Raw genomic sequence first — 24,042 nt, 5'->3', positions numbered from 1 at the left:
GGCAAGTCAAAATGATGGACCCGATTTCAGACATTTATTCTGTGAAATATAATAAAGAAATGTTATTCTGAGACATGTGCTAAGAAAGGTAAACTGTCAAAGTTTTTTTCAAATCACAAGTGTTCTATGTGAGCACCTCGCATAACACAGCACACATCAAGCCGATAGTCTATCTCCTGCTAAACCTTGTGTAGCATGTTGGGGTCAATATCAGTAATGGCAGCTGTGATGCGGGCAGGCAGGTCATCCAATGTTGTTGGAAGTGGTGGTACGTAAACATTATCCTTGACAAAACGCCACATGAAGAAAACACATGGGGCAAGTCGGGGGAACGGGGTGGCCAATGAAGGAGAGGTCGATCCTCCAGAGATGCACGGCCTATCCAACGTTGTTCCAATGCCCCATTGAGATGGTCCCGAACGCTGAACGTTCATGTTCCACAAATTCATGGGTGTTGGCAGTTCCCCAAATCCTTACGTTGTGTCTATTCACTTTCCCTGAAAGGTGTAAAGTTGCTTCATCACTGTAAACTAACCTCTCAGAGAACCCATCCGTTTCCATTAATGCGAGGAAATCAGCACAGAAGGACGCGCCCAAAGCATAATCAGTGTCTTTTAAGGCTTGAACTAGTTGCAAGCGGTAGTGTTTCATTTGTAAACGTTTCCGCAGAACCCACCAGACAGTTTTCTGTGGAAGTTGAAGTTCTTTCGCTGCCCGGTAGGTGGACTTCTGTGGATTCCGCACGAAACATGTGCGCACTCGTTCCACTGTCTCTTCCCCAGTTGACGGACGGCCAGTTGATTTTCATTTACAGATGCAGCCCGAATCTCTGAAATGTTCATACCACTTACGAATTGCCTTCCCCGTAGGTGGTTCTCTCCGATATTTGGTACGGAAATGCCGTTGCACACTAATCACAGACTTGTTCAGATAATAATCAAGCACATAGAAAGATCTTTGTTCTCCAGTCAACGCCATTTTCCTACTCGCTGCTCGCTACTGACTCCTAGCGGTAGAAAGTGGAAACACTGGGTGGAAACTAAACTTTGAAAGTTAACCTTTCGAAGCACATGTCTCACAATAACATATGTTTATTACATTTCACAGAATAATTTTCTGTAATCGGGTCCATCATTTTGACTTACCCTGTATAATTTTCACCAGGGAACACAAGTGGGCACCAGCCCACCATCAAACAGTCTGAGCTCACCCAAATGCCCTAACACGGTGGCCACTCTAAGACCATCATAATATTCAAGTATAATTCCTGGTTTTCAAGGCGAACTTTCCAAAAATTCGAGAGTATACCAGCAGATGTTCTCTCTATTTCAACCTTAAGAATTACCGCCTCTCACCGCCCACCCACGTAAATATATTATCAATACAAAAGGTCTGTGCAATTCCAATGCATCCAAAAATTCTAATTCAATTCAATTGAACAGTATATATGTATTTAATTTAAGGTGTGCAGTTTACATTTGCCATTTCGCATATTCAGACTAGAAATACATGTGCAAACACTAGTCACAAATGTTACGGGATGTAGTAATCTACATGAAATTGTTAATTGTATAAGAATTTCAAAGTTACCTAATCAACTTCAAGATATCGTATCTAGCAATGTCAGATAAATTGTTCTGCAAAACACTAACAAACCAAACGGATTGAGAGAAATCTGTTTTCACGCAGCTTTCTTTTCTTTTCCTTCTTCGATAAAAATAAAAGCTAAACTGTAAAAACTTGCCTCAGGGCATTAATAAATGTAAATTCAATGGGATTTGGATTATTAAAAGTTTCAATTTTTCACGTCTACAGAGAAAAATTCAAGCAGAATTCCTAGAGCCAATAATTCATGCAGAATTCCCGGTTAGTATCCACCCTGCTTGCTTACACACTGATGACACCAGAGTCATATGCAAAAACCAGAAGGGATCAACCTGTTGTTGGGAAAACTAGATAGCATCCACCTCAAACTAAAATTCACCATAGAACATGAAAAGCAGGGAAAATCAATTTCTTGGACCTCACCATCAGCTGCGGGGGAAACAAATTCACAACCACAGTTTTCAGAAAACCAGATGCAGGCAACCATTATATCCATGCACTATCCAACCATCCACCCAAGCAAAAGGCCAACTGTTCCAGAGAAGAATACCTCAGGGACGAGATAGCAACCATCACGGAACTGGCACTAAAACATGGATATACTGAATGTCAACTCTCCACATGGTGCAGCAACGCTGAAATCCAAGTCAGACAACCTGCACCATCAACACAACCCACTCTGCCATCGGAACCAGATCCCAGTAACAAAACCAAGTGATTTGCCTTTCCCTACCATCCTACCACATCCAACCGCCTTACCAAAGTCCTCCGCCCCTACAACATCCAAATAGCACACAAACCAACCTCCAAAATAGCTGACCAACTAAACAAACATAAACGGTACTTCCTCTCCCCCTCAACAATCCAGGCATCTATGATGCTGAATGCGAGTGCAAGGCTCATTACACCGGCAGATCCATCAGGCCCATCAGTGAGAGAATTTAGCAGCACCTATCAAATGCAAACACTGCCCAACCCACCACCGGACTTGCCAAGCATATCAAATTCCACAACCATAAAATTGAGAAAGTACATGTCAAATACAAAGCATACACTCTGATAGACACAAAAATTAAAGAAACACATGCCATCATGCACTACAACCATGAACTGAACATGGATACTGGTCAGGCACACCACGTCTGGCTTCCGTTACTGCAGCAATTAACACCAGTGAACAGCAGACGACATATACGCAGACATACAGGCGACAGCAGCACACCTAGCGGCGATTTAGGAAAAAACAACAGAAACGCGGCAAGCAACAACACAACGAATTCCAACGAGGATGGTGGCAGTGGCTACCGAAATTAACAGAAAATAATGTAAAACAGCTTCACGGAAAACATGAGTACCTTAATTATCTATTACCACGTCTCTCATTCCCATAGTATGAATAGACTTTTATGTAAGGTTGAAACCAAATGTAGACTTTTAAGTATTTCAACAACAAAAGTTTTGGAGTGTAAGCAAGCCATTCTTCTTTCTACTAAGTTCCTGTTACTGCAAACATACGGGCAGTTTATATCATTATATTTCAGACAACTGAATGCTTCCTTCTTCCGACAATTAAATATCTGAACAAAAGATCATGTATCCTCTTGAAATGCAACAATACAAAGTTGTTTGCAGTAACCATAAAAATAGATGGAAGTCCCAGAACGTAGATACTACATAGGTAATATAGTCACAAGAAATTCATAGAAGGTAAATGGCATTCACTAGTAAGGTAGGTCTCGAAGTCAGTCTATTTTAAGGCAAAGAGTGGTAGTTTCGCACCAGGTCTGCATGAGGACAGGGGAGGGAGGGTCAGTGTGATTGTATAGGTTTGGGGTGGTGATGGCCATTTGGGGTAGTTTTACATTTATGGACAGAACATATCCCATTTATTTCTTTGCAGACAGCAGCCTCGTTCTTAGAGCATTCTTCTTTTATGGTTAAGATGGGATTTTCGACACTGATGACCACATTTAAATGGAAGCCATTTGAACGCATATCAGCAAAAGATCTTCTCTCTGCACATGACAACACACTGTTTAATATATATAAGAGAATAATGCCACGAGAAGTAAAAGTTCCAATGGAAAACTTTGGTCTAGTTTCACGGGTAAGTGATATGAGAAAATTACAAAACATTTTCTTATCTGTAGAGAGCTATCACAAAACATACATAAAACATGCAATGGTATCTGGAAATTGATTCTTGTACAGGAAATTAATATTTTGTACCATTAATTGTCACATCAATAAACAAATTATTTTACCACCGAAGTTGCCAGGTTTCAGTATCTGCCCAGATAAGGAAGTTCTTTGTTAGTGTCCCATTCATATAAACTTCATGTAATCATCACTCATCATCATTGTCACAATTAGCCAAGAGTGGCACAATAGAGAGCTAACAAAAAAAAAATACAAAGAAACGAATTAGACTGCATTTCTCAGCATAGGAAAATACACGTATGTTCATTTCATCTAAGAAATTTAATCAATTTAGTTTAAAATGTTGTTAGCACTCTAAGATCATCAAGTTTCAACTAAATTTGCTGATGTGAAGAATAGCACAAAGAGTTTGTCCGATTCAAATCTAATAAGATGACAACAGCACAACTATCACTGACTGATTGATTGAGTTGTTGTTTAAGTCCAATTTATGCACAGTAAGGCTAATCGGGACTGGACCTACAGTTTAAAGTGGGATCCAAACCACTATGTCCTCCAGCACAATCATTATTTTTATTATTTCTTGGAGTTTATTGTTATAAAATATTCCTTAAGAAGCTAAATATGCAAGCAGCAATTAGGTAACAAAAACATTTCTGCCCATGCTTTTTTCAAAGTCATAAAATTTGTAAACATCCTGTGTTTACCTTTTTTTTCCAGGTGAACATTACATATCCAGACACGATGACAATATTCACAGGCACAGGGAATATAAGTGAGCGAGGTAAAATAATCAGAATAAACAACAAGACCTTCGAAAGTGACACAAAGGAAGTTTATGGGTATGACATTGGCCTTTACCCTATTTATTTGACACGAGACACAGAGTTTGACGTCTTCAGGACAGAAGCATGTAGGATGGTCAGGCTTCAATACTCTGAGGATGTTTATTCTCAAGGAATTCCTGCATATCGATATGTTTTCAAAAATTTAGTGACATCACCTGAGGATCATACATGTGAGACTGGTGATTCTTGTCCACTTTACGGCATATTGGACATAAGTGAATGTGTTTACGGTAAGTATCCAAAACTGATAATTCTGAAAATCATTCTATTCTCCAGTGCCGAAGCTTCTATGAGGCTTTTGAGGCTTAGCCTACCCAAAAAATGTTGAGATTAAAATGTTCTTGTACCCTGTAACAATCAAAGTTCGTTAAAACGAATTAAACTATGTAATCCGAACATTTGGTTCCGCCGATCCTTCCAGATATCTCGTGCCAGGCCAGAAAGAGGACAGCGCGTTCGGTCCGAACTGTGAGGCTTTTGACGAAAAGCCTTGCGTTTAAAAGGCAGCTACAGCGTGAGCTCTGTGTAGGTGGGAGGGGAGGGGAGGGGAGGGGACTGCCGATTCACTGGGTGAAAGCGGCTAGCCTCAGAATCAACCTGTTGTGCTTCTAGTCTTCTTGTGCAAAGAAGACTGCATTGTTGAATGTTAATTTACTTCAAGTGCATGCGTGCGCGTGTGTGTGTCACATAGTGTATTTATGTTATAAAAATAGAATACTGTGAAATTATGTGTTGAAAACTCTAAGAGGATTTGCAGTGAAATAAATGTAAGTGAACAACACTTCATGGCTCTCAGAGGCTTAACCTACGAAATCTTGGACACACTTGACTGTACAAATGGAAATACGTTTTGGAGATCTTGAAAAGATAAAATTTGTTGAATTGCTAGACCAAAATAGCTTTGGGCGATATAAACTACATTTTCCAGTGATGAAATTAAATAACCTTCTGTCCACATATCCATTTTTCAACAAAGAACGATTAGAAAATGATTCAAAAAATATCTATGCTGATGAAGAAAAGCATTTACCTCCTGCAGACCATCTAAAATTCATAGTTAGCAATGATCTTCAAACAATCTACAAAGAAGTAACACAACTTATCAAGTTTGTCTTGATATTCCCTGTTACAACAGCTTCCTCCGAAAGAAGTATGAGCACCCTCAAGAGAGTAAAAAATTGTCTCCGTAATTCAATGAAAAATGAAAGATTAAGTTCTCTCAGTACAATAGCCATTGAAGAAAAACTGGTTAAAGAACTTTCTATTGATCAAGGCTTCAAGGAAAGAGTAATTGATACTTTGGCAACCAACAAGAATCGAGGCATGGACCTGCTGTATAAAAAAATATAAGCAGATTTTTCAGCCTACCCAGTATTTACGCCTTAGCTTCGCCACTGCTATTCTCTGAAGCATTAGGATATGAAAAGAATGTACCTTTGCTAATACGATCAGATTATAAAATTAGGGATTTATATATTGTATTAAAAATTGTTGATCTGGTATCCAACAGTTACAATAATTGAACCTTATAAGTGAAATGCATTAAGGTGGAACAACAATGTATAACAAACAGCCAGCGGAAGTATGTTGGTTTTTGAGGGGTAAAAATAGAAATTAGATATAAAAATGACAAAAAAAAGAAGCAGTATATCAATGACGATAAACATGAGAAAGGCAGTTTAAATTATAATTTCACTATTTGAACATAAAAAGAAAAAAAATATTTTTAAAAAAATCAGGCTCCTAACATTATACCAAAACACATTACCCAAGATTTTTCAAGTTTCCAGGCATTTTAAAATAAATTTCACGGACCACTTTTAATGCTGTACTTAATAAATCAGTGTTAAATCTTAAATACTGTTCAAATGATGAATTTATTGCACTCTCTTGTAAAATAAATGAATAAATTAAATATAGAAACAAGTATTTGTATGGAATATCAAAAATCAAATATCACCAATTTACACAAGAAGTAGAATATGTTCTCAGTGTCCATTTCCAAAAAGAACACTTCAGGTTTTGAACAGTTTTCCTCAAATTACCTAACTATTTTACTTGTATGTATTACGTATATTTGATGCATTTACAATGTATTGTAAGTGTAAGCCTTGTTGTTGTGTGTATAACGGAAGAGAATGACACCAATTTCAGCTCTCTAGGACAAATAGTTTTTGATCTACAGCTGTTAAAAGATTTCAAAATGTCGTCAAATTTTGGAATTTTTGCTTTTGGAAAGTTAATAACTCAAAAACTAAGAGCCAACCTGAAATTTGGCAGTTTGTGTCCTCTTCATAGGTACAATGTATAAAGAAAAAAATTTAAAATCTGAATCCTAAAGGTTCAAAAATATTTTTTATCAGTTAATTTGACATCGAATGACCCTATGACAAATATATTATAGGTAACAGTTCGTTATATCGGAGACACATTAAAATCGGATATTTTGTGTTTCTCATGGTTCGTACTTACGAATTGTGTATTGCGGAACATAGTTCAAGGTGCCATTATGCTTTTTACATGAAAATAACATCGATTTTGCACATTACGAGTAATTCTTATGGTTCCTTTCTTCCGTTGCGGAACATACAATATGGTGTGCACAGCTGTGGATCATCGCACGTCGTGCTTGTGTTTTGTCGATTTGAAGTGGGTATGCAGTTATTCAAACTTCTTAATCGAAAAAATACCTACCTTCGTGTTCATTATGTCATCACAAACCATTGACGAATAGCCCCAAAGACCATTCACGATAGCCCCACGAACCATTGACGGATGGATAGCCCCTAAAACCATTCACGATAACCCCATGAACCATTGACGGATAGCCCCAAAAAACATTCACGATAGCCCCCAAAGACCATTCATGATAGCCCCACGAACCATTGATGGATAGCCCCAAAAACCATTCACGATAGCCCCACGGACCATTTCTAGCAAGGTTAGGTAAGCATAGTTTTAAAAAAAAATTCTTGCAAAAAAAAAAAAGGCACGTTTGGAAACACTGGCAAGACCGTGTGACTTTCGACGCTCACGCCATCTGCAGGTACATAATGGAAACAACAGCTTAATGTTGTCGGTTTGCACAAAATGCAAGTTTATTGTATTAAAAGTCCTTTTTTCTTGTTGTGCATTCTACAGTGAGAAAATACCTCCACAAACTTTCAAAATGCTACAGAAATTCATTTCCGTAAGTAGTTTCTTCTGTAAAAATGAAGAAATGTGTCTCCGATATAACAAACTGTTACCATATTATACATAAGCATGATGCAACGGGCATTCACATTCACAATAACACCAAAAAAACATGAAATAAAAAAAATTAAGAAAAGAAGAAAGAAAGAAATTACGACTGGATAAATTTACACGCTAAATAAAGTGTATCCTCGATTTTACATTTTTCATGAATGAAGCTGGTAAAACTTAAAATGCAGGAAAATATAAAATCGAGGAAATTTTTAAAAATTTTTGCAATTATGGGACCGTCAGGATTGAATAATGTGGGAAAATGTTAAATCGGGGAATGTAAAATAGCAGATCCATTGTATGTTGTTTTGTGCATAGTAAGTTGCAATTTGGTTTCTTACATGATTTCCAGTGTATTCTGTCAATTTCCCCAATATATATATATATTCGTATACAGTAAAAATTACAGTGAAAATTGCTACTCTTTCCCAGTTCTCCAAGACTTCAAAATAGCTAGCCAATTATCCTCATGATGCTGTGAAACCACCAAACTTCTGGAACTGGTGTGGAATCGAACCAAAAATAACTTGAAGTCAAGCGTGATAACCATTCAGTTTGACTGATTGATTTGGTTTACTTTGCTCTTCTATCACTTTTGGATAATCGTGAATATGAGTGATGATACGATGAAGTGACATGCCATGCGCAGCCAGGGATTCGAACCTGGGACCATTGACATCATAGTGAATTATCTTTTTTTATCATTTTATTGCTGGCCTCCCCAGTGGCGCAGTGGCAGCGTCGTTGCTTTGTAATCAAGGAGTCCCAGGTTCGATACCTGGAGGAGGCACATAGTGGTTTGGATCCCACTTTAAACTGTAGGTCCAGTCCCGATTAGCCATACTGTGCATAAAGTGGACTTAAAACACCAACTCAATCAATCAATCAATAATTGTATTGCTGAGTACAGCTTGTTTTGAGGAAAAAATAATGTGAAAGTTACAACACTGATTTCTGCAAAATAATAACATAAAAATTCAGCAATGTACTTTTTCATGTAACCTAGTGCATTTTGTTGCAAGAAATATTTTATTTTACACAGCTCAACCCATGTACCTTATGCTTATTGGTTTCACAATGAAACCTTTGTGCGCTGCAGCACTTGATCTAAAAACATGCACTTTGAATTCTTCAATTGTTTTATCGCAGCAAAACAGCAGGTTATGTGTGTAGTTGATTAACTGCAATTTTTTTCCTATGCTATCTTTTTTTCTTCAGAAAATTGGTTTAACTCTGAGTGTGGCAGCAAGAATTCAACTAAATATCAAAGTGAAAAAATCAAACGGAATAAGGCACATGAAAATATTTAGAGAGGACACTGTTTTGCCTGTTGCCTGGATGGAGGAGGTCAGTATTAGTGTTGGGCGATATATCGTCATGATATTTTGGCAATATATATTTGTGTAGGGGATATATCGTCATGATATTTGTATATATATATATTCATATATATCATGTAGGTAATATTATAATGGAAGGTAGGAGTGTATAAGTTCGAAATCCATTTAACATTAGGCATGGATGTTCTCTTATGTTGTGGTTGAATAAAAATAAAAGAAATAAATGTACCAAAATAATTAAGACACGGGATGGTACATCGTGTCGACGGTCCAGAGCTTGGCCAACGGATTAGGGCGCATACGTTCCTAATACGTTGGTCTTCTTTCACGAGCCAAATTCATGCAAAAATTATTATTGCAAGAGAAATCAGAACACTGAAACATATTATGACATAGTATTTAATAGACTGTAGTTGACATACTTACAAACCTCGCCACCCATCTCCACATACACACACCATGCAGACAAAACACGATCACTGACCCATAAGTCTCTAGGTAAAAACAAGTTAACAGCGGTGACCGTTGATGGCCAGCGTTGCACACAAACACTAGTCTTTACTTACGCACCATTTCTGAATAAGTTAGAAAGCTAAAAAGTCTGATTGAAAACTTGGTTCAAAGCTAAGAGTCTAGACATTGTCAAGAGAGGAGAAAATATTTTACTCTCCGATACGTAAAGGTGCTGACTCGAGAGTGTTTCTGAAGTTCTCTCTTCATTCTTTATTTCCAGACAATTGCTTGCTCTGGGAGGAATTGTCCCCTTTCTCTATTGGTCATCAAACTTTTAACTCCTCCCACACGTGGTCATGTTTACACTGAAGGGTGATAATCGCGTAGCACAAAAACACAATAACACCTTGTTTGAGAGCTGATTTCGAGGACGAAAACTATCTCGCTCTAATTAATTTTCACTACTCACAGCTCGACACTTCGTTAAAGTTATGCAGACAGTTCGTTAAAGTTATGCGTTCTGTGGCTGTCTAAACTTCACTGAGGCAAAGAGATATTTTCGGGCAGGGTTGTAGTTCAAGATTCCGTACTATTTACCCTTGTCACTTCACTGTCACTGAGCCAGACTGGTCGGCGCGCTTGCAGAAATTATGTCCGTCTGGTAGAGCCTGTTACGTGTAGGACAATTGTTTTGATTCTGGGCCTGACCGGCTCCGCACTCCCTTGAGAACAGAGGGTCCTTGTTCAGGACGAGGGTGAGAGCCTCGTTGGGGGTTTTAAATTTTAAAAAACCTGAAGTTCCGTGATTAGCTGCATCTCTAAATTTTAACCATCACGCTGAACTTGAATTGATGGTGACGTGAGCCGAATGTGGACTGGATGGATACCAAAGTTTAATGCGGGAACATACTGGCTTCTTTCTCTGGAAGTAGGTGCGATGATATATGCAGGGCTTCATGGGAAAGAATGCTAGTTCGTTGAGACGGCCATCCTTTTCTCAGAGAGCAGAAAAATGAAATCTTGGGGAAATTTATAGAAAGACCGATGGTAATGGTAATTGGTACATCGGTTATAATATATCATCACGACATTTTAGCAATATATATCGTGGAGACGATATATCACCAATATCACAATACAGAAATAATATCATATCATCGTCTGTGACGATATTTTCTTGATGATATATCACAATATCAAATTTCCGATATCGTCCATCTCCAGTCAGTATTAGGAATAAGCCATAAAGTCCGCGCGTTCATTATATCCCCATCGGCAACCCTTTGATAAAACTTAACACTGGAAACAATAGCCAGACCGCTTCCGATAAGCGCGTGCACTCAGACGTTGTTGCCACATTTTCTTCACATTTCTTGTAGTTGCAAGGCGAAGCAGGCGGGTGCGTGAGCCTCTCATTATTTTTGCGCCATAACCACGTGCGGGGTTGATTTTCTTAACTAGTTGTGTTGTGTTGTGTTATTTCTTTGTTGTGTTGTGTTGTGTTATTTATTTGTTGTGTTATGGTGCTGTGTTGTTGCTTTGTTATAGTGTTGTGCTTTTAGTTTTTATATTAGATTTTGGTTTTGTTATTAGCATGTGGAGACCGTGGGTTGCAAACCAGGTTCCTTTAGCAAACGTTGTTGCGCAGGAGAATTTAACTGACGAAAGTGACCCCCAGCCAAGTACTAGCAGCGGCAGTTCCAAAGTGCTGAGGAAAAGAAAGAGAATTCTGAACAAATAAGCTCAAGAATGTGTATGCAGTGTCCACGAATATGTCTCCAGAAATAATTCAGGAAGAGGACCAATATCGGAGACAGCAAATATTTTGAAATTAGACAGGAAAACAGTGCGAAAGATCACAGAAAGAGGCCCAGTTACACCAAAACAACCTGGTAATAAAAAGAAAAAAAAGTTTCATAAAGTGGACGAGTTTGTTTGCGATTTTGTTAGGAGAGAGATTTACAATTTTTTTTCTAAAGGACGCGCACCAAGTGTCTGTGAATTATTAACACAACTGAAACTAATATCAGACTTTCCTTACAAACAAACGACGCTTCGAGAGCTTCTGAAGAAACTTGGTTTTTCTTTTCGTCAGCTGAAGAAAAGAAATGCAATAATGGAGTCGACAAGAATTGTTGCTTGGCGATATCGTTACCTTCACAAACTCAACAAGTTGAGATCAGAAGGCTGCCAGATCGTTTATTTAGATGAAACTTGGTTCGACACTCACGACGTCGTCAAAAAAGGGTGGGACGATGGTACTTGCAACTGTATTTTGAAGTCGCCGTCAGCACGAGGAAAACGCATCATGGTGCTCCATGCTGGGAGCAGTGAGGGGTGGGTCCGAAATTGTTTGTATCTTTCAGCTAAGAACATTGGAGATTGTAAAGCTGATAGTCACGACGAAATGACCGGACAAGTGTTTGAAAATTGGTTTACCAATAATCTGCTGCCAAATTTGCCAAGTGATAAGAAGTGTATCATAATTTGCGATAATGCAAGTTATCACTCGAGGCTGCTAGTGAAAATCCCAACTATGAAGACAAAACTGCAGGATATTATTTCCTTCATGGAGAGGCACGACATTCCAGTACCGAAACCTGTTCCTATAAAAGCCCTTTTATTAGAAATAATTAAATCAGCAAACATTACTAAAAAGTATGTAGTGGATGAGCTTGCAGCCTCACGTGGACATGAAGTGATGCGACTCCCTCCCTACCATTGCATGTTTAATCCCATAGAACTGGTGTGGGCCAAGTTAAAATCATATGTGAGGAGAAACAATGTATCGCCTACTCTAAGTGCCAGTGTATGCCAGCTGTTGCGTGATGGGACAGAGACAATTGATGCTCAGCTTTGGTTGTCCTGCATTCAACACACCATCAAAATTGAGAGAAAATACATTAACCACGCCACACGGATAGTAACCTGGAGAGATTCGTGATTCACGTGGGGAGACAGCGATGACGATGAGTGAAGGTAAGTTAACTATATATGTATATTCTGAATAATATATTTTTCGAGTAGAAAACTTAGGGGTATTCAGTGTAAATATGAGGATTTATAATATGCCTCTTTCCTATCTTTATTAATATTGTACTTTTTAATCTTTATCTGTATTTCTTTTCTCTTTACATATTCTTTAATTTGTTTGGTTCTCTTTCTTTTTCTTTACCCTTTCCTTCAATTTGGCAACATTGCTTTCCTACTCCAGTTTCTTCAAAAGAAAACCGCCCGCTTGGGTGTTTCTTTAACAAAGAGCACCGCTCCCTTTGTTAACCGCTGGGGATATAATGAACGCGCGGACTTTACCATACATTGTTTTCACATAATTTTGTGAATTTGGTTAGAACAGTTTTGAGATAGGTGACATTTGCCTCTGCTAAGCTACATTTTAAAGAGTCTCACTTCAAAACAGAGAACAATAAAACTTTACATAAGTCATTAAGTACAGAGCCGCAGTGGTCTAGTTGATAGGGCATGTGACTGCCACGTGGGAAACCCGGGGTTAATTCCCACGGTGGGTGATCTAAAGTCGTAATTTTTCCAGTCTTCTCCACAAATAAAGTGGCTCTGGGGCTCACCCAACCTCAAATCAATGGTTGCCTGTGGGATAAATGTGGCTGGAGCATGGTGCAGATCACATCACACCCAAAATGATTGAGATCGAAATGTGTGGGGCCCTACCCCCACATCCCCTAAATGTGCCTTGCTGGCACGGTGCTATATGCATGAGGAACTTTACCTTAAGTGCATCATGGAACATGTACAATAATGGTATTTGACACTACCGTAGAAGGTGACCAGGAGGAAACTTGACTACAAGTACAGTTCTATTAGAGAGACAGAGGCACTTGTAATGACTAAGTGCCTTTGTCAAGGGGTATCAAGTCTCTTTGTTCAGCACTAAGTCTATCTTGAATGTGAATACAGGAACACTCTGCAAAAGAGTTACGATAATTAGGATTGAATAACATTTGTTTTTGGATCAAAGATCCCATTGTGTAATGATTTTTACAAGTTCTACAGGAGGATGAGGAATGACGTTAGAGTAGAAATAAATTTGAAGTTTGGAGAAACTAATTTACGTGTTTTGGTCACAGATATTATTTTATCACCAATGCTGTTGCTGAGTTTGGTTTTAAGCTTACCTTATCCACAGAAAGGCTAATTGGGAGTGGACCTACAGTTTAAAGTGAGATCTGAACCACTATGTGCCTCTATTGGGTATCAAACCTGGTACCGTTTGATTACAAGGCTACAGCGTTACCACTTTGCTGCCAGGAAGGCCCTCTTATCATAAATGATGCTGTAAATGCAAGTGACTACATTTGTAAGGCACTACTATCCAAAGCATTTTCTAAGCATGGAAAAAAGTGTGCAAATACTGGTACAGTGGGATGCACAAGTATTCTTTGCAAAATGTTTGGTAATACATGTGCTTCCTATTCTACCTCTCTGAATGTATAAATAATAATTCTTAGCATGCAGGAGCTTCATTGTATTGCTGCCAAGACCACCAAATCACACTTGCCTAACCTCCTCCTGTAAGGATATGAGAATAGGCAAATTATTATTATTATACACAGAAGACAGTAAGTAACCAATAATTTCTCTCTTTTCATTACAGGCTGTACATGAACTTCCACTTCAATATGCGTGCCTGGCCTTCTTTGCTGCCTATTTGTCACCCCTGATGGCAATTCTGTCAATGGCTACTTCACTGCTAACATTAGTCATGCTTGTAAGATATGCCATTAGATCAAATGTGATAAAAATAACTAAATGAAAATTTTCCGCAAGTACTCAGCATAATTGTGATCTCAGTATGTAAGATATGTTGTTAATGAGTGTTGCCAACATAACTACGTGAAGACATTTATTGAACTGCATTGCATTATGACCAGTTATTGCCAACACTACCTCTTTTTATTAATCATGAAATTAAACATGAACAGGATCTAACTTTGTTGTACGACTCAAATTCGATACTCTCATCGAGTAGCAATATTGTGTGTCATTAGTTAGGCAGATATAATGTTGTCAAAGTGTGTTGCATGATATCTAAATGTAAATATTATTATACTTTTGTCAATAATAATAAAATAAAAACATTAACATTATTGTCAGCGTACATAGTTGGGATGTTATCACCATCATTTTGTCAATCACAGGAATGTCTCATGTCAGGAGAATACAGAATGGGTCATTCCATGCCAAATGATCCAATGGTGAATGCATGACCTTCAGAAACCTTAATATCTCAAAAACCATTAGAGCTAGAGACCTGAAAGAAAATCCATTTTGTTGGTTATGAAGTACACTCTCTATGATATTGAAGTATGTTTTGCTTAAAATTGCATCGTAAGTACGAAAATTATGGTGGAAATTGGGGTAACAATAGTTAAATACTTGGATTTTTAAGCCCAGTTTTTTCAATGAAGGGGTTTAGTCTAAGGCTTGATCTTTTTCTTTTTTCATGTGTAGACCTACCTACAGGGTTTCTGCAAATAAAATATCAGTGTTTAGAAATGCAACCTTTTTCTACAGCTCGGGCTCAAACATGGCTGGTCATTGAATTTTGAAGTTTTCGGGGTTAAATATCTCAGATGAGTCCTCTTGAAAAAATCTGAAATTTGGCACAAAGGAAGCCCTGCATGAACCTAACTCAAAGTAAAAATCTCAACTTTTAGATTCAACTCGTTTTGGTCAATATGAGGTAACGTATGTCACCTAATTTCTGACGTTGCAAAGTAAGATTAAACTACATCCCATACTTGGAATAATGAAGTATTTTCTGTTTCTTTTTTTTAAATTTGGGTTAAATAAAGCCTCAGAAAATATAGTAACATAAGGTTTTAATACTTGACTTACCAGGTGTGACAATTGAAAATCTGGAAATCTCATTGCAAAAGTTACTTACGTGAAATTTAGAAGTGAGTAATTTTAAACCGCGTTTACCGCAACCACCATGAATCATTGCAAAAGGTTTGATTTATTAGGTACCCACGACCAGTTGGTATTGTCCGCTCCAAAACTAAGCTTCCCTCAAATTTTTTAAATGTAGCAGTACATGCAGCTTAAGATAGGCAGGAGTGGCATGCCCATGAATTTCAAAAGGGAGGGGAGGGGGTTACATAAACTTTTTTAGTATACAGCCCTCTTTTTGCCACACTATCCTGTCTTTGATGTAGTTGTTTAAAGAATACTAGGCCAAAGGTATTGGGTTATGACCTCCACCAAACCGTCCTTGGGCACTCCACTGAAAGTAGGCTATTTATTTTGGAGGGTCAAGGCTGGTAGAATATATTATTTTTTGCATCAAAGGAAACCACGTTCCACATTTTTTTCTTTTTCTTTATTTTTAAAGAAAATACATCCGTTGAAGTAGATGTGAGTCATACACAGCAGAAGATTCAGACATGTTTTGATAGGATGTGAGGCAAGTCTGGACTTGATCTGTGCATGGACAATCTCTGCTGTCATTCTTCCTTTGACTAATGTGCCGAGTAGTGACTTGTGAATGTTCGTTATCTGTGACTGGAAATAGAGCGTTCTTTAAGATTTTTAACTGGAGAGTACTGTCATAAATACACCTTTGGTAAGGTTCCCAAACGAACCCAGTGAAAACGATAAAACACTTCTTAGGTCAAGACTGCAGGTGGAGGGTTTAGAGACAATATGCAGATACCTTTGAAAATAGTTTTTTATATGGTAAAGTATGTTATGATCTTCAGAAGTACCACTTAAAGAAAAAGTTAAGTAAGGGAATTTTTAAAATCAATTTGCATCATATGGTAAGGCAAAAAAGTATTAAGTCTCATACCAGTTAACCTTCATGCGGGCGCGTAGGTGGTAGTTTACCGCCCACGGCACAAAAACAGGAATATCTACAGCCTACGAGTGTCCCGAAGCGCGGGAGGTATTTGTATTCTCTATTTACTCTATATTACGCAATATGGCACTGAAGTCACTTGTCGGATCGGCATATCGCGCGTGCCAGTCACCATCAAAAGATGGAAGGGTGAGGTAGTCGGTAATCTACCGCCGTGCGCCCGGTACTGGGACAATTTCTCCAACCTTTCGGAAAAAATGTGAGTATTCAATTTCGCTTTTTTTCTTGTTTTATTGCATGTACGAGTATAAGCAATAATAAACTATAGTTTTACAGTGCTTTGCACCATACTAGGGCCCAACAGGATCACAATTATTATGTGCTATCACCAAGAGTTTTTTACCAAAATTACATTCGTTCTATCGTCAATTTCATGTTTTTCTCTCATAATTTTCATCTTCTTTATTATTCATTTATTATATGACTCTCTCCCAAGCATTACCAATTATTCATTATAACAAAATAATGACAGTACAATAGTTAGGACCTACCTACCCAATAATTATTGTAGGTAGTACCTTTCATACCAAATATACTTACAGTAGGTAAAATTATGTTTTTTCCCATATTAGAAAAAGTGTGTTTATTTTTTCCACTTTTTCAGGGCACGCTTCACAAACCCTGAAGATGTTCGAAGAATCCTCCTCGAACTGGACGAGGAAGATCAAGCTAATGGAGTTCAGGAGGACGAAGTGGACTTCCCTGATGATGTTGATTACGAACCCCAATTTGTTGAATATGGTACCCACAACAGTGACACCGAGGAAGAGTTAGAAGAGGCAATGGAAGACGACAACCAGAGTCTTGAGGAGGGAGAAGAAGACGACGAAAGTCCAGGTTTGAGATTTTACATCGGAAAGAATGGTGATACGATTTGGGCAAACAAACCTCTCACACAAACCACTAAAACTAAGTCTGCAAACATTATAAAAACTCTTCCGGGTCCCAAAGAGGAAGCTAGAAAATGTCAAACAAGGCTCGAATGTTTTCTGACACTAATTTCTCCACAAATGATCGATGACATTGTCAAATACACTAATATACACATTGCTCAACGAAAGACTGAAAGGCAAAATCTGACTAGCACCAGCTTTCGGGACAGGTATTACAGGCCCACCTCAAGAGCAGAAATAAAAGCAGTTTTTGGAGCTCTGTTCTTGATGGCAGTCAAACGTGGAAACCGCGCAGATATTTCCGAGTTTTTCACAAAAAATGGGACTGGTTTGATTATTTTGCGGTCTAATTTTAGTGAACGCAGGTTTCGAATGTTGCTAAGATCTCTTCGTTTTGACGACATACATTCTCATCAAGTGCGATCTGCTACCGATAAATTAGCTCCTATACGTGACTTTCAGACAGCCTTTGTAGCAAATTGTCAAAGAGCCTACAATGTTGGTGAAAGTGTAACCATCGACGAAATGCTGGTGGCTTTTCGTGGTCGATGTAGTTTTATACAGTACATGCCGAATAAGCCCTCAAAGTATGGATTGAAAATATATTGTGTATGTGATTCTCAGACATATTATACTTATAATATGATGATTTATTGTGGAACCCAGAGACCTGGCCCCTACAGCTCAACCTCCAACAAGCCATTTGATATAGTGACCAATTTGTGTGATCCATTGAAAAAAAGTAGTCGTAACGTTACAACAGATAACTGGTTTAGTAGTTACCCCTTGGCTGAACATCTGTTATCGGTTGGCTTGACTTTCCATGGGACTTTGAGAAGCAATAAAGCTGAACTTCCGCCCGAATTTGTGAAACAAAATCCGAAACCTCGTCCCTGGCCATCATTTATTTGGGTGTAACGACGTCGCAACTTTGATCTCGTATGCTACCAAAAAGAAGTTAGTTTTGGTTTTGTCAACATTGCACGATGGACACGAAATAAATGAGGAAACAGGCAAGCCAGTGCAGATAATGGATTATAACGCTACAAAAGGAGGGGTCGACACCATTGATCTGATGTGTTCGCGGATTACGACATCCAAAAGAACACAAAGGTGGCCAATGGTAATTTTCTTCCGAGACCTCGATATTGCTGGAATAAATTCCATGAGGATATATGAAATGAATAATCCATTGAAATCCTTTAGACGGCGGCAGTATATTTTTGAGTTGGCACTGGAACTAAAGGAAGAAAACCTGAGGCAACGAGCAAATGTGAATACACTTCCCAAAGATCTGGAAATTTTTCTAACCCAGTATCGAGAACAAGGAACTACCAGCAATGAGGTTGTGAATCCAAACAGACGAAGTTTCTGTTACATTTGCGGTTCAAAAAAGAACAACATAACTAAATTACGTTGTAGTAATTGTAACAAAAGTGTATGTAAATCACATTCAGTACCAACATGTGTTAATTGCCTCAGTAATGATTCATCCAAATCAGATGATGAATAGTGCAATATTTTACTTATTTTGATGTACTTAGTACAAAATTATAATAACGCTACTTACATGTGACTGTTTTTTGTTCCTTTTTTATAATTCATGGAGATATGCATCTATTATTGATTGTGTAATGAATGCCTTCCTATTTTGATATACCTAGTACAACATTATGTTACTTGATTAAATTAGTGAGACGAATAACTACTTTCTTTCAATGTTGAATACTTTTGTTACCTAAATACTTAAAAGACTGAGTGATATTTTTAGTTCCTGCTGTAAGATAAAATAAATTGTGTGCTGTGAGAGAGTTTAAAAACCTCAATGAATATTGCACTTTATTTTATATATTGATCAAGTTTTAATAAATGTTTTCATGGTTAAATATGTGTGTTCACGATTCTACTAAAAATATCCCCGATTACAAAGGTTTATGGCGAGATATAACCGGTAAAATACGTGAAAACGAGGTGGCAGTAGATTACCGCCCCGCGCCCACTAGTGTTTAAAAAAAGGCACGCCCGCATGAAGGTTAAATCAATATGCCTGACATGTTGGAGTAAAATTTTCCTATCTGCAGAAAGTCAGAATGGAAATGATGTCTTTGTGCCAACCCAAGAAAAACTAAAGGAAATGCATGAGGTCTGTTCTGTTTTTGATGTATCTCCTGTTTCAAAACTGAGGAGGCTGATTGCAGAAAAACAATAAAGTGCTCTTGCTCGAAAAACTCTTCACATCATACAAGGAGTGCAAAGGAAATTGGAAAGTTGCTTTTCACAAAGTATTAGAACTGAAGAAATGGAAGACAAGTGTGACAATCCTTTGCGTGTCCAGTACAATTGTATAATGGAAATTATAAGAAGAAAAATGTAAATTACAGAAAACTAATGTTGAAAAGATCAGAATCATCAGTTTGATTGCTACCACTCGGTCAAGAAAAAATATGTGATGAATGGAAGTTTCTGATAATTTACTTAGGAACTTAGTGAAAGAAAAAGAATTCTGCAAGATTTGACAAAGAGAAAGAATAGGAAACTGGAGCTGAGAACACCAACTGCTCATGGGTACCCAATAAATCAAACCTTTTGCAATGAGATTTCGCAGATTTTCAATTGTCATACCTTGTAATTTCAATTTCTGGTAAGTCAAGTATTAAAACCTTATGTTACTATATTTTCTGAGGCTTTATTTAACACAAATTTAAAAAAGAAACAGAAAAGACTTCATTATTCTAAGTATGGGATGTAGTTTAACCTTACTTTGCAAAGTTAGAAATTAGGTGACATACGTTAGTTACCTCATATTGACCAAAACAAGTTGAATCTAAAAGTTGAGATTTTTAATGTGAGTCAGGTTCATGCAGGGCTTCCTTTGTGCCAAATTTCAGAATTTTTTAAGAGGACACATCTGAGATATTTAACCCCAAAAAAATGTCAAAATTCAATGTCCGGCCATGTTTGAGCCCATGCTGTAAAAAAGGGTTGCATTTCTAAGTACTGATATTTTAGTTACAGACACCCTGTAGGTAGGTCTACACAAGAAAAAAAAAAAAAAATTAGACTAAACCCCTTCATTGAAAATATTGGGCTCAAAAATCCAAGTTTTTAACGATTGTTACCCCAATTTCCAACATAATTTCCATACTTACAATGCAATTTTAAGCAAAATATACTTGTATATCGTAGAAAGTGTACTGCAACAAAATTAATTTTGCTTCAGGTCACTAGCTCTAATGATTTTTGAGATATTAAAGTTTCTGAAAAGTGAAAAACTCAATACTCTGACCAAGGCAGAAATTTATTTTATTTTAAAACATAAACTAAACGTAACATTTCAACCTTCTAGCAAGGTCTTTTTCAGACTCTGTACCAAGTACATTTGTACATGAAGACCTTGCTACAAGGTTGAAACGTTACGTTTAGTTTATGTTTTAAAATAAAAAAAATTCTGCCTTGGTCAGCATATTGAGTTTTTCATATCATGGAAACAAGGCTTAATGGTGTTATAATCTGAAAAGTGCTACATGAGCAAAAAAAGCCATGCTCAACGTTGGAAAAATGGCTGCCCCAGGAGAACTAAAGACAATATTTTTTTTTGAACATTGGATTTGATATCTAGAAACATGAACAAACGTATGTACTAAAAATTAAATTTTTCTAAAATGGTCATGCAACCAATTATTGTAAAATTGGTTCATTTGACATGGAATGACCCAAATACTAAACATGCAAAGCTTGAGTATCATAAGTACTGTGAAATTTCCTAGTATGTAGAGGAAGTGAATATGTTTACAATGTAAGACAGCGGGAGGTATTCATCAATAAGTGTTTGGTACTTGAAATTTTCATATAGTTTATGTCACTATCTTAAGGCTCACTGCAAAGATGACGACAAATTGAGATTGTATGGAAATTCATAAAAGGACACAAACTAATATTCTAGCTAGGTGGAGAATGAGGGGGCATGGACTAAGTAAATCCCTCCCCTTTAAATTGTATTTTTATTTTTGTTTATCAGAATACTCTTGGATAAATTCCTTCATTGTATTGCAAGACAGTAATGGATTAATAGGAGTTGACAGTCATACATTGTACAGGGTGGTGCAGAGAAACTTCAAAATTTGAATGTGGAATTGGCAACACTGTAGCACCGGCATTTGTTCGGGACCGATGCCACATCATTGAGGAGGCCTTGCCATTTAGTAATGATGCAGCATTGGGATGGTTCGGAGCGTGCTTTCACTGTGAAAGCTTTTTATAAGAACGGTGATAGTGTGACTGCAGCGCAAAGGGTATTTCGGCAGCATTACCAGCTAGGACATCATGCTAGTGTGATTACAACATGGGTGCGTAATTTTGAAGAAACCGGTTTAGCGTTGAAGAAAAAGCCCCAAGGTAGAGCTCGAACAGTACATATACCAGAGAATATTGAAGCAGTTCGAGTTGCCATTCAGAGGAGCCCTCGCTGCTCAGTTCGACAAGACGTATCAGCCCTACAGTGTAGTCGAAGAAGCGTACAAAGAATACTGCATGAAATAAAGTTCCACCCCTATAAGTTACAGATTGTGCAGCAATTACATCCTGAAGATCCTGTGTTGCGTAAGAAGTTTTGCGAATTGGTGTTGGCTAAGGTTAACAAGGAAGCCCAATTTCCTTAACAAATTGTGGATGTCTGATGAAGCCCATTTCCACCTTAGCGGCTATGTTAACAAACAGAATTTCCGTTACTGGTCACAGGAAAATCATTGTCAGCTTCACGAGCGTCCATTACATAGCACCAAGGTTACAGTATGATGTGCAGTGTCAAGTCATGGTGTTTTCGGCCCTTATTTTTTTTTTAAAGTGAGGAAGGCATTGCAACAACAGATCGATATGTTGCTATGTTTGAAACATTCTTTGCGCCAAAGTTGCACGACGCACATCTTGACACCGACAACATGTGGTTTCAGCAGGACGGAGCCACGTCACATACTGCTCGACAGTCGATGGAGGTGATTCGCAAATTGTTTGGAAGGCGGATCATTTCACGTAACGATGACATTTCATGGCCTCCGAGATCCCCTGATCTCAGTGTTTGCGATTTCTTTCTGTGGGGACATCTCAAAAGTAAAGTGTACAGCACACGCCCTGCAACCATTGATGAACCGAAACAGAAGATTGCAGCAGAAATCACTGATATTCCTTGAGACATGATACAGCGGGCATTCCAGAGTTTTCACAGCAGACTTTCAGAATATGTACACCGAGATGGAACACATCTTTCTGATGTAATCTTTAAGAAGTAAAGTGACATGTAAAATGACATGTAAATGTCATAGTTAATGGCATACTATGTACATGCATATCCATTATTAAATGTATTTTTTCCTGTGATTATTCGTGCATTTTACGTCAATTGAAATTTTGCCGTTTCTCTGCGCCACCCGTTATATTCATTGAAGATAGGTACAGAAAATTCCCCTCCACAAGATTTTTTTTCAAACTAACTAAAACAAATGAGAACTTTATTAATAAATGTGTTGAATTGAGAAAATATGAGTCGCGCGGAGTTGGCTTCATGAAGGTTGGAGGGATGAGAAATGCAAAATTAGTTTAGTAGGGTACAACTACTCACCGAAATATGTGTGTTTATACACACACCACATCAATTATTTTTATTTGCTACTGTGAAATACCTGAAAAATATTGATATTTTAAATAACCCCCTTCCCATTCCTGATAGCCTGAGTGCCCATTTGAGGTCAATTCTACAGTCCATGGAGGTTCAACTGTGATATCATATATGAGTACTCGCGATCCATTCTTATTATGAAAAGGTAGGATATGCCCACAAAATGGCAGTGTCTATCAACAGCTGTTTCTGAATGTGCATTGTCTTGTTCTGTTCACTCCTTCTTATTGGCTGTCCAGCCCTGTCTCCCTATTTTCTCATTCCCCACTGGTGAAGAGCATTGAAAGAACTGGTGCTTCAAAGCATTATGATGTCTGGGTAGACAAGTAGTGATTTCCAAGTAGTGATTCTTCATGGAAAGGGTAAATGTCAACTCCCAAGATGAAATACTGTTCCAAAATTTTTGCCCCAAAAAACTGTGGTGTGTATTATGCACAGAATAATTCACACAGACAACATTAAAACCACGCACGTTTTCACTATGTCACTGTGTATAACATGTATATATCAACAGGCACAAATACAGGTTGGATTTCCAAAAATACAATATAGAAGTGCAATGGTCATTTCCCATAATTTTTAACTTTGTAACAGAATGTTTGTAATGTGTTCTGGCAGAATTTGAGCATGCACCACCTGTCACAGAGGATGTGTAACGGCAGTATTTATCACACGAGACATAATACAATCCACTGCAAATCCATAACATAATTTTGATCTCTCTTTCTTCTACTAAAGGATCAACAAGGTAGTTGCATAAGTGAAAGCTTTGGGATGCTAAACACAGTGGAGGGAGAGGTGATATTCTTCACTTGGTCCACATAGCAACAGGTTTTGAATAGGCATAATGTCATTCGCTCTTGATCAGCATAGCAACAACTTTACAACATACAAATAAGAAAGTTATTTTTTAAACATGAAATCTGTTGCG

General features: G+C 37.8%; 1 protein-coding gene across 1 annotated transcript in view; it reads left to right on the top strand.

Moving 5' to 3' along the window:
- LOC145986685 (platelet glycoprotein 4-like) overlaps positions 1-14,699 on the top strand; it is a 251,330-nt gene extending 236,631 nt beyond the window's left edge. The window contains exons 3-4 of the mRNA XM_083120996.1: positions 9,078-9,206; positions 14,283-14,699. Of these exons, the coding sequence (XP_082977122.1) occupies positions 9,078-9,206; positions 14,283-14,441 (288 nt within the window). The 3' untranslated portion in view covers positions 14,442-14,699. The remainder of the gene's footprint in view (positions 1-9,077; positions 9,207-14,282) is intronic.
- The last annotated feature ends 9,343 nt before the right edge of the window (positions 14,700-24,042 follow it).

Source organism: Lepisma saccharinum, chromosome 4 (assembly GCF_977018435.1).
Source record: "Lepisma saccharinum chromosome 4, izLepSacc3.1, whole genome shotgun sequence".
In the NCBI taxonomy this organism is placed as follows: Eukaryota; Metazoa; Arthropoda; class Insecta; order Zygentoma; family Lepismatidae; genus Lepisma; species Lepisma saccharinum.
The sequence above is the reverse complement of the archived record's forward strand: the minus strand, read 5'-3'. Positions and strand labels throughout refer to the sequence as shown.